Source organism: Mauremys reevesii, linkage group 10 (assembly GCF_016161935.1).
Source record: "Mauremys reevesii isolate NIE-2019 linkage group 10, ASM1616193v1, whole genome shotgun sequence".
Lineage (NCBI taxonomy): Eukaryota > Metazoa > Chordata > Testudines > Geoemydidae > Mauremys > Mauremys reevesii.
Window position 1 is genome coordinate 74,601,731 of NC_052632.1, and position 16,215 is coordinate 74,617,945.

The 16,215-nt window shown below is 45.8% G+C and overlaps 1 protein-coding gene across 2 annotated transcripts in view; it reads right to left on the reverse strand.

Annotated features, from left to right (window-relative positions):
• The window catches only part of TTYH3 (tweety family member 3), a 99,170-nt gene that overhangs the window by 36,965 nt on the left and 45,990 nt on the right, over nucleotides 1–16,215 (reverse strand). For both annotated transcript variants that reach the window (XM_039492094.1, XM_039492093.1), the window contains exon 2: nucleotides 8,836–9,005. In XM_039492094.1, coding sequence (XP_039348028.1) covers nucleotides 8,836–9,005 — 170 coding nt within the window. The remainder of the gene's footprint in view (nucleotides 1–8,835; nucleotides 9,006–16,215) is intronic.

Genomic DNA, 16,215 nt, shown 5'->3' on the forward strand with positions numbered 1-16,215 from the left:
TTTGATATGCTACAAGTGTAACTGTGGGCTCTGTTCAGCGTCTCTAGGCTGCGTGACATGCACCCTTTTGTTAGGGGTAGGAAAAGAGTAGTTTATGGCCCAGCTATGAGAGTTAGTTGCAGGGCAAACAGAATTCAAACCTCACCATGGGCTATCTGGATTATCATCTAACCAAATTCTCCCGCCCCAAGAACTACCCTGAGGTACTGCTGTGCACTGCTAAATAGGTGCCACATTCCAACCCGTTCACACTCACTGTTGAAAAGCCTTACTTAGGCCATGTCTATACAACAGAGCTGCAGCTGCACCGCTGCAGCGTGTCTGGTGAAGACACTCTATACCAATAGGAGGGAGCTCTCCCATCAGCATAGAAAATCCACACCTGTGAGTGGCAGAAGCTATGGTGGAAGAGCTCCTCTTGCCAAAGTAGCGCTGTGCACATGAGCACTTAAACCAACATACCTCATGTCGCTCAGGCAGGTGTCTTATTCACACCCCCAAGCAACAGAAGTTATCCTGACATTACAACAGTAAGACAGGCTGCAGTGTAGACAGAGACCCCATGCCTCAGGCATGTGTGCACTAATTACTTTGCTCCAGACCCATCTTATTAACCCCTCCTCTTTATTCTAAAATATAAAACTGCATCAGCATCTACTTTGACCAGTCCTCTCACAGCATCAAGGTTTCTAATGGGGATTATGGTATTAAGATAGCAGGGACTTGTAACCACTGAGGCACAAGTTTAGAAAAAATAAAAAGTTGATGTTCAAAGCACGAGAATTTAGTTTGGAATCATTCAGACTCTTACTGATATCTAACCTGGGCTCTGGTCACACAGACCCATTTTCCAGTCAAAACTATGATTAGTTCTTTTGGAATCCATTAACCAAAAGGAGGCAGAGCATGCAACCAAGGAACAGCAATGGAAATGGGACGGGTATCTCCAAGTCAGTGACACCTCCTTGCTTCCATCAGGCAATCACACCAGAGAGACTTTCAGTGATTTCCCTTTCCATTCCTCCCTCACCCAAATCCATCCACCCAGTTCTGTCCCCAGTAGGATGGGGTGGGGGGGGGGGGGAGAGGGGGTGAGGAAGAGAGAAGGAAGGTATGGAGTCAACTTAGGCAACAGGTTGCCTAAATTATGGCAATTCTTGTGTTTTTTTTTTTTTAAACTTCTTGTTCCCATTTCAGATTTTGGGCCTTCACACAAAGGTGGGAAAGATTCCTGGTGCTACGGTGGCCCTCAAGATGCCATGTTTACTTGTTTCATTGGGTGTTTTTAGGTCTCTAGCTAGCATCCAAGCTGAACATCTAAATTTCTCTCCACCAACTTTCTGCCAGTCCCTGGGTTACAGCCACTGCCCTGGAGGTTTGATGGTGGTATAGGAAGGAAGTACTCCAAACAAAAATCTTCAGAACCAGTCTGACAGTGTTGCTGCTATATTCAGCAGAGAGGTCACTGAAGGACATTAAGCACACCCTCCTCCTTCCAGCATTTACCTTTTTAGAAAAGGACATCAAACATCCTCAACAGTAGGCAGCCAAGAATGGGCAATGGGCAGTGGGAGAAGAGCGATAGTGGACTTTTGCACATGGATCCGTCCTGGCAAGTATGCCAAGCTGTCTTCCAAATTGCTAGTTCAGATAAATTCCTCCTTTGCGGCATTAAAAAAAATAAAAAATAGCCCCCTCTTCCTAGTCTTACCATGTTAAAAAGGTACAGCAGGACAGCGTATCTAGCCCTGACTGCATCACTACTTGTTCTCACAGACGCAGAAAACAGAAGCAGAGATCACACACTCATGCAGCTGCTCTGCTTCCAGTCTGTCAGTCCCATGGATTTTCCCAGCAATCAGGACCTTCATAAATTATGAAGGGCTTGGCCTGTAAAAGCCTTAGTTGAGGAGTTTTCCACAGAGGGAGTAGCTGACCTACATCTTGATTGCTTCAGGAAGAGGCAGAAGGCATACAATTCTAATGACATTTACAGTCCTAGTACAGGAAAGCGATTCAATTCCCATGAACTCTTTTCCACAGAAGCATTTTCATCATGTAAATGGAATTGGTAATTATACAGAGAAAACCCTCCAGATTCCTCCCCTGCTGGAATTTATCTTTGACAGTAGCTGTAACTCCAGGATGAGTGTTAGTCATGAGCAAAGCGAACTAGAAGCTGACAGTCCAGGGCTATGTCCTATGTGAGAAGAAGCTTGGAGCCATGCCACTGCACTACACACATCAGCCCCGCCAACCCCATGTTTAGTAGCCAAAGAAAGTAGCTGCGCACCAGGGCGGGGGGGGGGGAGACAGACACTGAGCAGATTGTTTTGTCGTCTAAATTGAGTCCGTTCTAGACCATTCTTAAGAATGGAGCAGCGTAGATTTGATCCCTACAGTTTTTGTAGGGCCACTATTTTGCAGCAAACCACAGCTGCATTAGAGTCACTCCTCCAGAACAGACTTGATCAGTGCAGGAGTCAGCTGCTTAGAAACAGCACCCTTAAGCAGTAGGGGACCCTTTGTACTTAATAAGGGGGCACAGCCAAGTGCCTGAGCCAATTTTACTGTATCCTGTTCAGTTTATAAATACTGACTCTAGACAGTTGAGCAGCCAGCCGCGTAAGAGACGGACATACGCTAAGCCGTCAGAGGGTTCCAGAGCTGCGGGCACTAGAGCAGTGGTTAGTCTCTTGCTTCCCTGACAAAGGAAGCAGATGTTCACATGAGTGCCCTTCTCCCACCAAGAGACAGCAACTTCCATGGGAAGGAAATCTATTAAGACATTCAATATCAGGACTGGAGGATAAAGGAAATTCAAAATTAAAAGATACCACTGAAGTCTGCAAGTCAAGACGTCTGTCATACATCCACTGTGGGCTAAAGACGGTATTAATTATACCGCCACGAAGAACTATTCAATCCCGTTCTTTGTCAATAAACCACTGAAATACAGAAGTTCTTTTTACAGAAGCAAGTTTCACAACATGTCCGTTCCTTTTCCTACCATAATGGAGGGAAGGAAGCTCAGTGCCTGCAAGGGTTGCTGTGCTCTGGTCCCAGCTGTGAGAAAGAATGAGCTGTCACAGGTCAGGGGAAGGCAGCTGGAGGAGATTAGAGAGAAAGTAATGGGGATGCCACTGGGGAATCCTAGCCAAAAGAAGTCTGTCTTAGTAAATATTCTTACCTAGATTTATATAAGACACTAATGTAATAACTGCTTAAAGAAAGTACATTGAGTACCATAGCAGAGGCACCTGTCCTGTGGGGCTGGCAGGGGGTGGCTCCCTGCTCCCAAGTGTTGTGACCTCTATGGTCGCAGGGCCACTCACTCAAATTTGGCCCCACTGGCAGCCTGTCATTGTGACAGAGGGGGGGCTGGGCCAAACCTGAGTGTGACACCCCCTGCAGCAAGGAGCAGAATCCAGGCAGCCCTGCAGGACAGAGCTGTAGGAGTCACCACTGTGAGAAGTCTGATTTCAGGTGCCCATCTAAAGCAGCCTTTAAGTGTCAACATAGATGCAGAGTGCTGACAACTCCAGGTAAAGTCATCTGAAACCTGGGCTCAAGGCAACTCAGCTTGGGCACCCAAAAATGGTGGAAAAAAATTAGAAACCACTTTTGAAAAGTGTGTCTTAGCAAGCATTTGCCTGAAGTTTGTAGGAGCAGTTGGGGGGGGGGGGGTGTTGAGGCCACTGGGCTCTGTAAATGGAGGCACTATTTGCCATCTGCTGGAAAATTTCTTTTCTTTGCATTAGAACGTAAATATTTGTTCTATTACACAAACCAGATATGCATTGGAGAACACAGGAAGGTTCTGAAGAGGTATATTCTGTGGTTGAGTGTAAGCAGACCTGCCAATTGCAGAGCACTGTGCTCTAGGGCTCAATACTCCCACACCTCACAGTGTGAAGGAGACATACTTTGCACCACTTAGCATGACTCCTCCCGGCAAGAACAGGCTCAGTGTGTGTCAGGGACAGAGCTACAATGAGGTAGTCACATTAGAGCCCATGGAGGTTATGGGAGCCCAATCTGCCTTAGTCACTAGAGTAGTTATAGGTTTCAGAGTAGCAGCCATGTTAGTCTGTATCCATAAAAAGAACACGAGTACTTGTGGCACCTTAGAGACTAACACATTTATTTGTTATCTGTAGTTATGCCAGTCTACCTACAGGCAGGCAGGGCAGGAAGTGGCCCCCAGCCAGCTGGGTTCCCACAGAAGCACTCCTGCGCCTACCCCAACCGCACCCCACCACAGCATGAGCTGCTTGTGGTGATGCTCAGACCACACCTGCCACACTATGCTTTTGCCTGTTCCCCCAGGCCCTTGCTCTGGATTCAGACCATGGCCATTGCTTCACGCAATGAAGAGCTCATCCAAAAAGTTGCAGGGCCTGCACAAGGGGCCAGGGGGACCCAGGTACTGTTGTGGTGGACAAGTGCAGCCCCTGATCAGAGTTCATCTCTTTATTCTGTTACAAAGTGCTTCTCCTAAGTAGGCTAGATTCACAGGTGCACTCTAGCGCCTATGTAACTCTGATAATGATTTTCCATTGTCAACTTAGCGTGTTTAGCCAGTCAAACTGGGTTTATGGAGTGGCCCCAAAGTAACTGGAGCATAGCAGTTACCTGTGCCTCATTAAGGCAGGATCAAACTCTACCTGAATAGCGTATCTTAGAGGTATTTTGAGAGGTTAGATATTGGCGAGGGCTGGCTCTTTATTTACGTCAGGTAACATTTCTATAAAATGTAAGCAGACAACCCATAATAATGTAAAATGGATTGGATATCAGGATCTTTGAAAAGTGCTGAGGAGGTGGTGGTTTAAAAAAATTTTTTTTTAAATAACTTGGCAGTATGGATCCTTGTTTGGTTTTGTGACAGAGACCACATTTATGACACCATTTGTTTGCATTTAGTGCCCAGCGACATGATTTGTGAACACAAAGCAAATGCTGCTCGTGCTCAAATGGCAAGTGTTCCATGGGCAAGATTGTGGGTGTGGGTATGAAGATTCGGGGTTTGATTCCCCACTGAATTACTCCCCCATCTTTTACAGCGGTAGTGCCAGTAGAGCTGCACCAACTTGAAACTGCAGGAACAATGGTGACGCACGCGCTAAGGCTTTTTGACCTACTACATGTGTGCTTTGGATATGCTTTGCTACTTAGTTAGAAGTTCAGCACATAAAAGCTGAGTTACAGGTGTTTTATACATATTGTATCAACATTTACTAATGCATGAAGTCTCAACTGCTGTTGCACAGATTTTTCCATTAGATAAAATGTACTGGTAAAGCGTTAGTTAGGTTTTGAATACAGGTGCTTTACCTTACTCAAACATCCAAAACAAGATAGATTTTTGGAGACACTCACACTGACAGAATTACCAACTTGAGATCATGTCTGCAGAGCTCCTGCACCATAAAATTTAGCACTAGCTCACTGAACAGTGAGATTTTTGTATAAACGTGTGAAGAGAACTTGCGTTTAGACAGCCTGCATATTGTGTTGGGGTATTTATTGACAAGACACATACGTTCTGATTTTCCATGTTGGTAAAGGTAAGCAACATTTGAGGATTTCAGAATTGGGAAGGGGGACCCCTAATCTATTTTTGCATCAGGGCCTTCACTACGCTCCTGGTGTGTCTCAATCAGTTTTCCTATCCAGGAGGAAAACTACTGTAATATTGGGCCTTCAGGGTGCAGGGCTTGAAGTGAGAAACACACTCACGCCCCCAATGTGCAAGACTGATCACCAGGCTTCCTAAGTATTCAGAAACGACAAAGGCAGCTCATGGAGCAACTGGCTCTCTGGGAAGAAGATACTACACAGATGAGTAAGTCTAGCAATGTTGTTATTTGGAGTGCTTATATAGTCCAGAGTTAGCTTATTCTCAAGTAGGAGGACAGCTATCAGTCACAACTGTGTTCTCTTTATTTGAAAGGAGATTCAATGATTAGACATAGTGAACCTTTCACTGTCTGCACAGCCAAGCTATACATTTTCATCTTTGCACAAAAGTGGTAGCATCCACTCCTCACATCATCAACAGTCCATGTTGGCCAGCTTTGCTAAACAAGCAGAATTTCTCTGTAATCATCCTAGAACAAGCCAGAGGTCAATTACATATTCTTTCTCCAGCTGCTGGAAGACAGACATCTGGAGTAGTCGTATTCCCAGTCACCCTAAAATACATTGGCATCTGCCAGTCTGCCACCTTTAGTTCTTCGAGTCCTGCGACAGAATATATACCCAGTCAACTAGTCTGAATAGCACTACAAGCTAATCTGACATCTAGACCCTTTTTAAAGTGCAGAGAAATCAAAGGGTTGTCCATACTGTGTGTGTTCCTTAGCCAGCCATAAACTCTCCTGTACTCCCACCTCTAGCAGTAGGATGTCTGAAAAAAACAGGCAATTTACCAGAGCTGCAGGTTGCAAAAACCGAGAGAAAGCAACATTTGGACAACACCTTCAATCACCACCAGCGATTATGAACTACTGTTTCATGAGCTAGCCAGTTATCAATTCGGTGGGGTGGGAGAGGGGCAAATGTAAAATAAATGAAGAGTCTAGCAAGAATTTTCCTGAGAGGAAGAAGGAAAGAAGAAGATATTGCTTGGACAAATCACAAACCTTTGCTGTAATGACACACTCCTCTCAATTCATGCTTGACAAAAACAGCTAGACTATCACACATTGAAGCAGCTAGTTGAGATTTCAGAAGAGATTCTCTAGATTACTTTCAAACACCAGTTTTTTGTGGGGTGTATCAGTAGTAATTTTGGTGCAAAGCCTTAACCTTTTACCTGCCTACTTTGGGAGGCACGAAACCCACAACAACAACATTTCCCTTCTCACCCTTTCTACAGTTTAAAAACCTCACTACTGCAGATGTCTTGGACACAAAACCACTGCATAACAATAGCTACCAAGAGCCTGCAGCAGCAATTTATAAATAGCATCATTTAAGCTCCTATAAGAAAAAGTTAGGAACACAGCACTTCCAAATAAATTGGGAGTTGATGTTCATGCAGCTAAAGCTCCTGGGTCCACGAACAAGCAAGGTGACTGGGAGTTTAGATTTATTCTCTGAAAAAACTATTTGCCTCTCTTTCCACTCAATACATCTCTATTTGCCTAGAAAGGCACAGTTACTCTCTGAACAGAAGCCACTGTGTGACAAGATGCCAGCCCTTCTCAAACATCGTGAATCTCAGCCTTTAAAGGTGAATCCATCCCCAGTTTTCTATGCTCACAATAGAATGCACTGGTCTGCTTCACTGTGTTTGCTCCAGCACTTCAGAGGGTTTCTATTCTCTTTGCCCTGTGCCTGGAAAGAGAAAATGTGAACATGTACAGAGTACAAGCTAATCCCTTCTCAGGCAACTAAGCCCCTTATCCACAGAATACAGCCCCGCCACCATGCGAACCTGAATGCTGCAGTCCAAACAGCCACCTACTCACCAGGTGAGGAGAAAAAGGGGGAAGGAAAAGACAATCCCCTCCCCATTTCTCTCCCTTTGCTTTCCTCAGAAGTGAAGAATTCCCTGCAAGTTCAAACACTGGAAGGAGGAGAACTATAAACCAAAGCAAAAGCCCCATAATGATTCTCCCAGGCTTCTAGCTGTTCACAGTGCTGATTCACTAGAACTGCACCTGATCAGTGTTTTCAGAACAGCACAAGTGAAAATTTAGGCCTGATCTGACTGACATAGTAGTTTTGCATGGTCAAGGAATGCATGATCTTCTCCCAAGTATTCTCAGAATACTTTAAGAGTTAGAAACAATGATGATGCATGGTAATCTAATACTGTAGAGTTGCATAGTATTTCTAACCATAAATCACTACGACCACACCTAGGAGATCATCTCCACAGCAGGACTAGTTTTGGGAGTATGCACCATGGACACTGGAGACACTGATCAGCCCAAGTGCTGTCAAGAAAGGGCAGAGACTGATCTACATGCAGAGGTACTTACTCACAGTTCACAGGCTGCAGTGTATTGTTTTTGCCACACTGTCCAAATGAAGCCCCAGGTTTGTTTCAGAAATTGTTTAACTGAGTTCTCTATTTCCTAACTCCTGCCACTAACTTTTTGGAAGGCAGGGTTCCTGGTCTGCACCAACCCAAAAGCAGAATCCAATAGGACTGTATTATCTTTCCCCATTATCCACATGCTACCCATCTCCCCCATCTCCCTCAAATGTTTCTGGCATTAAAACATTAGTGGCTGACACTAGCAACATCACCAGTGATCCTTAAGGCAGTGCAGCAGTCTTACCGAAGGGATAAAAATGGAGCAATCAGGATTGCAAGCACTGGATACCATTTACATAGGAAGAAATCCTTATTCCAAACTCCAAGAGGAAGAGCCATGCTTTTTTACTCCTAAATCCACCTAACCAATATATTTATTTCCTTAGGGAAACCTGCTTCCAATGTAAATTCCTGACTAAGCCTGCATCCATTTTAATTAGGTGATAAGCCTCTCAGGACAGGGTCCTAGTTTAACTGCTAGTAAATGGCAAATACCTTGCTGCTATTATGGCACTTTATAGTCATCATCATAATGACTCAAACCATTATGCAGTAAGGTGTGGAATAGCAATCAGAAAAGTCTATGCTGGATTTTAAAGTTAGGAGGAGTACACTAAAAGAGAGGAGGCTGTTTCCAACAATACCCTGTATCCAATATATTGAGTCACTGCGTCGGTAGCTGATGCTCAGCATATGTATGGTGTGGGAGGGATGCAGTGGAGGAAGTAGCAGTGACAAAATTGGTGACGTTAATTTACCCTACCGACAAAACGTAAACTCACCTGCAGACAAGGGTCGCTATGATAACACACCAAGCAGTGCAGCAGCAATCCGCATTTAAGTGCTCTTCACTTTTTCGATGGCGGCAGCACAGCCAGAATGAGTAGAACAGGAGGAAGAGGAGATCCAGAGCAAGGCAGGACAGGGCAACACCACCAAACAGCAACAAAGCCTGAGGAAGACAAAAATAAATAAATAAAATAAAGAATCAGTTACATCAGAGGCACCTCCACAGCATAAACACATGGCAGACAGATGATTTATCTGAGTCCCAGGGATTTTGCACTCATGGAATGGGTCACAGACTCCTCCCCTTGACACAAGACTTTATGGGCTTGGCTACACTTGTCTGTAAAGCCACCACCAGCGCTGTAACTTACTCCCCGTCCACACTGGCAAGGCACATACAGCGCTGCATGTACTCCACCTCGACGAGAGGAATAAAGAGAACAGCGTTGCTGTTGCAGTGCTGGGGTGCCAGTGTAAATAATGATTAATCTTACTACGCTGTAACTGACCTCTGGAACCTTCCCATAATGCTTTTAAGTAAAGATAACACTTTGTTTTGTTGTGATGCCTCTCTTTGTTTTGTTGTGAACTCAGGGCTCCTGGAGCTGCTTATCTAAAAAACAAACAGCCACTGTTTGCAGTGAATGAGCAGAGGCAGGGGGATCCCTTTGGAATGTCCACAGCTAGTGTTTGCTTGAGGAGAGAAGCAGGGGGGGGGGGGTCAGTTTTGGAGCAGCTGCTTATCTGGTCTGTGAGGAAAAAAACAAAGAAGGCTATTTGCATTTAGTGAATGAGACAGTGGTGGGGGGAGTGGCGGAACTTGCAAGGCAGGGAGCTGACACTGTCAGCTCCAAAAATCCACTCTGTCTCCCCTCTCTGTCTGCCCACGCTCCCTGTCACACTCCACCTCACCCCCCTCTTTTGAAAAGCACATTGCAGCCACTTGAACGCTGGGATAGCTGCCCATAATGCACCAATCCCAACACCGCTGCAAATGCAGCCACACTGCCGGGGTGGCTCCAGGCCCCAGCACGCCAAGCGTGTGCTTGGGGCAGCATGCCGCGGGGGGCGCTCTGCCGGTTGCCAGGAGGGTGGCAGGTGGCTCCGGCAGACCCTCCACAGGCGTGCCTGCAGGAGGTCCACTGGAGCTGCAGGAGCAGCGAGCGGTAGAGCCCTCCCCGCGGAATGCCGCCGTGCTTGGGGTGGCGAAATGGCTAGAGCCACCCCTGCACACTGCAGTGCTGGTAGCTGTCAGTGTGGCCACACTGCAGTGCTTTCCCTACACAGCTGTATGAAGACAGCTTTAACTCCCAGCGCTGTACAGCTGCAAGTGTAGCCAAACCCTATGAAACTAAGGCCTTGGCTACACTTGCAAATTTGCAGTGCTGCAGCAGGGTGTGAAAACACACCCTCTCCAGCGCTGCAAATTGCAGCGCTGCAAAGCGCCAGTGTGGTCAAAGCCCCAGCGCTGGGAGCACAGCTCCCAGCGCTGTACGTTATTCCCCACAGGGAAGTGGAGTACGTACAGCGCTGGGAGAGCTCTCTCCCAGCACTGGTGCTTTGACTACACTTAGCGCTTCAAAGTGCTGCCGCGGCAGCGCTTTGAAGTGCAAGTGTAGCCAAAGCCTAAGCTTATTCATTAAACAGATACATTCACAAGTGGATGTGTGGAGTAAGCCACAAATAATGAATGTACTATTGTCTTTCTGAGTCTAAGACACATGAGTCAAGATTTGACCTTTAATCCAGAGCAGAGATCAGTACTGGGGCAACTGGTCGAACTGTACAGCTACCAATACAAGAGTTTGTTCCCATTTCTGCAGGTCTCTTAATCTTCACAAATAAAATATTCCCTCCAAAATAAATGGTAGAGCAGGGGTCGGCAACCTTTCAGAAGCGGTATGCCGAGTCTTCATTTAGTCACTCTAATTTAAGGTTTTGCGTGCCGGTAATACATTTTAATGTTTTTAGAAGGTCTCTTTCTATAAGTCCATATTATATAAACTAAGCTATTGTATGTAAAAGTAAACATGGTTTAAGAAGCATAATTTAAAATTAAATTAAAATGCTGATCTTATGCCGCCAGCCTGCTCAGCTTGCTGCCAGTCTGGGGTTCTGTTCACCTAGGCCAGCAAGCAGGCTGATCAGGGCCTGCAGCTGGGACCCCAGACCTGGGGAAGGGGATTCGGGGTCAGGGAAGAAGGCTGAGTGTGTTGGGGTGGAGGGGTCAGGGCAGAGGGCTGGCTGTGTGTTGGGTGGGGTTCAGGGCTGGGGATGGGGTGCAGGGCAGAAGGCTGAGTGTGTGTTGGGGTGGAGGGGTCAGGGCAGAGGGCTGGCTGTGTGTTGGGTGGGGTTCAGGGCTGGGGGATGGGACTGTGGAGAAGCAGGGCAGAAGGCTGGGTGTGTGTTGGGTGGGGGGGGGATGCAGGACAGAGGGCTGGGTGTGTGTTGGGGTGGTTCAAGGCTGGGGCTGTGGAGATGCAGGGCAGAAGGCTGGGTGTGTGTTGGGTGGGGGGGATGCAGGGCAGAAGGCTGGGTGTGGGGGGGTCAGGGCAGAGGGCTGGGGTGCTCGGCTCGTAGGGGTGCTCCCTGCCCTGAGCAGGGGGCTGGAAGGGATGTGTGCCCTATTCCACCCTCTTCCCCAAGGCTCCATCCCTACTTCTCTCTGCATCCTCTACGGAGCTGTGTGCACACGGCTGCTCTTCCCCCTCCCCCTTGCTAGGACCATCAGCCGATTGGTGCAGGGAAGGAGAGGGGGCGGGGAAGGAAAGCACCACGCTGGGGGAGGACCAAGCTTCTGCCTTCTGCCCCCACAGGGGAGAGCAGTGGGCGGGGGGGCTGAGTTAGGCTGGGGGCCGGGACTGAGGCAGGCAGCTGCGTGCTGCTCAAAAATCGGCTCGTGTGCCGCAGGTTGCCGACCCCTGTGGTAGAGCAACACTAACACTAGAAATCCAAGTGCATGAGTGGGTTTGAAACAGGAGGGTGGAATTTATTATCCACACTTGAAAGAGAGTCTCTGCTTTTAAAAATCAATCCCCAGTGCAGCAGTATCTTGGAGGCTCAAGCTGGGCCTGTATGGTCCCACATACTGTACAGAGACAAAAACAATTATCTAGATAATACCAATGGAGATGGGAATATACAATAAATTTGAAATGCTCACAATCAGAACTAGTTTGTGTGTCTGCTTCTATTAATGTCTGTGGTTTCCTTCAACAATACCCAATTAGAAACACGAGTGCAGTGTTAACGCCAAATTTCTCATCAGAATCTCAGTAAAACTAGATTCATTAACAAAAAACAAATGCTCCATTCAGAACATTCTAACCTCAAATCCACACTTTTCCACATTAATGTAATAAACGAGATTCTTCAGCTGATTGCATTTAGTCACCAACATCCAAATTCTAACCAGAAAGCAAATAAAATTTAGGAATGGCTTTAATATCTGGAATGGGGCCCAAGGATTTAGTGCTGACCCAACAGTCCTAGTAGACTGCAGTTTAGATACAGATCTGTACCAGCATGGGCAAAACAAAGGATTTTTAAATCAATGTCATCTCCCTGATCTCTCTCTCCCCTCCCCTCTTCTCTCACTACAATCCCACACTATATTACAAAAGAGATTTGTGGTGGTTTTTTTATTTAAAAAACCCCCACACATATAACTCCTACCTGGTCAGACAACTGAGCTGAGGAACGTTGCAGTTGCATGAAATGTGGATTTAAGCAAGGGCTGTTACACCATGGACAAAATGCCAAGGTAACCTCAGGGAGGGTTTATAGATTGTATTTTCCTTCCCACCCTCTTTTTGTTTTATAGCTACCCCCAGCTGCATTAGTGTCCTGGGAAGTCTTGCAAGCTGCACAGTTCACTGTACTTCCAATCAAACTTGTGTCTGTGTTGGCACAACTTGGTACTTGTCAACCATACATCATGAGATTTGCATCAGTTTACAGCCTGTCTGTGGGACTGCAAGTAGCCCACATGGCAGCATAGTATAATCATCAAGGCTTTGACAATAAATCCACAGCATTTGCCAGAAGAAAATAACTACAGGTGATTAATGCATACCTAACAAGACAGCACAGAAAGATATACAGATCATACCAAGAATCACACACATAGCTGAATCTATCAAAATGGGGGCAGGGAGGACAGAAGGGAGAGTTTATTCCCTTCATTAGATCATACCACATGGTGGGTGTGCTGTTAAGAGTTTCTGAACAGAGAGGTGTCTTCAACAGGGCAACTGTATTCCCACTTCCCAAGGCCTGCCATCTACCAGCATATAGTACTCAACTAAACACACCTGCCATACTGAGATTCCGTTACAATACCTAAGGTACAGTCCCAGGCAAACTGCACAAGAAAACAAAATTCCCCCTTCAATGGATACGCTCAGAGAAGCATTACTGCCTGAAACAGGAGCCTCACTAATAATCCATCCCTTTCCAGCACACCATAGTCTTTCTTCAATGGTGAAGGTTTCACGCTGCAGCTCAGCATGCAGAGATATCTTCCCCCATAACAATGTTTGGATGCGACAAGCGACTAGAACCAATCAAAAGAGTCAGGACTGTGAAGTGAAGTTTTAAATTTGTTTCACTGTAAATATTCAGCTGAATGGGAATGGGAGTATGCCAAGGTTCTGTGTGTTCATGTCAGAGAGAAAGTGGGTGTTTTCAGCTAATGGACATACATGATTTCATTTTTTTTATGGTGTAAGACTGGAGTTGCTAATCCTTCCAACAAAACAATTTAGGACCCAGAGACAGGATGGCAGTGAAACAGGGCTGCCCAAAGGATTCCGGGGGTCTGGGACAAAGCAATTTCGGGGGCCCCTTCCATAAAAAAAAGTTGCAATACTATATTCTTGTGGGGCAAATTGCCCCACTTGCTGCTGCCACCACCACCCCCCCGGCTGTCCTGCAGTGAACGACTAGCTTCAACTGAAGACAAGTCAGTGCTTGCTTGCCAGGATTAAACTACTAGTATTTAAAGAGGGACTGCAAGGCAGGATAAAACCCTTAGTCACTTTATCCTGCAACACTAAATCTGGGACGCTGTTATTCAAGGCTACATTATTCTGAGTAAATTTAAAATTATGCACTTGGCTTTTCACCGTGGAGAGCAGAGATTCCTCAAGCTATCAGAACCATTATCGTAAATGATGCAGGAACCATACTTATCTGGAGACAGCCTGAAGGGGCAACATTTTACCACTGGAGCGACACTTCTGGCAGAAGCCAAAAATTGAGCAGTCCTTGAATGCGAGTGTAAATCTAAGCAGTATCAGACAGATTGGCAGATGTAGCTACACTGTAGCAGCAACCTTTCAAAATAAAAACAGTAGCAGTGCATACGGAAGCAGTGATTGTGCAGCACTGCTAGGATAGAAACAACCAAATGAAACTGGTTTCAGAGAGATTCAGTACTCTGGAACTGCCATCCTTTGAGTCTGGAGTGGACAGCACCACAGGCTTTGTGCTATTTAAAGGCTGGCCTGACTCTAGGACAGGTCAGATAGATTCCTGGTGTTGAGTACCATTAACAAAATAAACAGAAGCAACAAGTATCCAGATCCCAATGCCAAGAAAGGGAGAAGTCCCAAAGCAAGAGAGGGTACCAGGGCAACAAACTGCCACCACTCAGTGGATGGCTAGCACTATCTGGGCACTTGCAAGATCATCCACATGACCCTACTGAAGGGACCATCACTGTGAAGGGAGAGGGTAGTTCAGTTTCCAGAACGCTGCACTTCTTGACCTCTACTAAGATCACATCAACAGGGGAGGGGGGGTAATTAGTGCCAAGGGTAACTGGTTTTATTGATGCGCACCCCTATCCTTTGGAAAGAGCCGAGGCCATCAACTCGTCGTTCTGAGGCCAGAGGTTCCCCAACTGTGATCCAGAGAGAGATAACTGGTCAAGTGGTTTTGGTTCTCCTTTTTTTCTAGCTGCTACACAAAATACTTTAACAGCAACTTCTTATATGGAGAAGTGATCTGTGTAATAGCATATGGACAAGAGGTCTACAAGGTAACAGGAGAGAAAGTAAGATGATCCTACCTGTAAGGGAGCTTGAGAAGCCCTCACCTGGGCCACTAAACAGCTTCAACATGGTAACTTTCAGTCACTACTCCTCAAATCAGAATTTAAACTTGCGGCCTGGAAGAGAAGAGCTCCCCATCTAGTCAGTCAAAGCCAATCCAGTGCCCAAAGATCATTTTTAGGGATAGACAGAGTATATTGAAATCAAAAGATCCTTCCCTCTGAAAGGTTTTGTAACAGAGGGTAGGATGACGCAGGTGCAAGGGTTAACATTTCCATTTAGTTTGCAGCTATGGGTTCCCCACTTTTGATTTTACAACAGTAAAAGGGAGGATTTTATTTGCTTAAAAAAAAAACCACACATTTTTACTGAGCAACCAAAACTTGTTCAAAGATTGCTGCTGCAGACAGGAGGAAGAGGTCTGGAAGGTTGGTTTTGGGCACACAATTTCTTATTTCAAGTCCTATTAAGGCTACATTAACTTCAGATTTCCCCCATTTCCTGGTGCCAGTTCTATTTACTGGCAACAACTGGCTGCTGTGCCAGTGAACAGATTAAAATAATCTCCCGGGGGATACACCACTATTTTAGTAAAGAATGGAGCTTCACTAAAATCTTCCGAAGCAGGACACTAAAGCCTTCATGTATCCTTGAAAAGCAACAGCATAAAGTACTTACTGGAAGAGCTAACTTTCCCTCATCACAACCTATCGATCCATGAGTGAGTCAGTCATTTTCACTACCATAGTAAAATATAGTGCTAGTTATATGGCCTCAACACCAAACCAAGAGAGATGCACTTGATCTGCATATTGGACTTTCCATAAGGCCCAAACTAAAACCACCCACTTACTTTACACTTCAGGAACACTTCACCTGCATTACAGTAGTGGATGAAGTGTAACTGTTAGTGAGACGCTATCCAGTCTACAGTGACATTTGGTCCAGACTAAACTACAGAGACAAGATTTCAACGAGCAAACTTTCTGAGTTAGGTGCAGTGATAAGAATTTGGCTGCAATATACTTGTGTTGCATCTTCCACCCATGAGCTAAAAAATTGCTTCTGCTTAAAATTCAACTATTTCAGTCCAGTGGACAGTTATGGGTTTTAAACTAAATGTCTACAGTTTGAGAGGGTCCCAACAGTACAGTTAGTTTAATCACTGCTGGACTGTGAACTATTTATAGTTTACTTTATAATTAGCCTTTGCCAGAAGAAAGCTTTCCCTGGAATCTATGACTAACGTTCCTTCCGGATATACACACAGCAACTTGAGATATAAAATAAAAGCGGGGCGGTTAAAGGAGTGTGGGA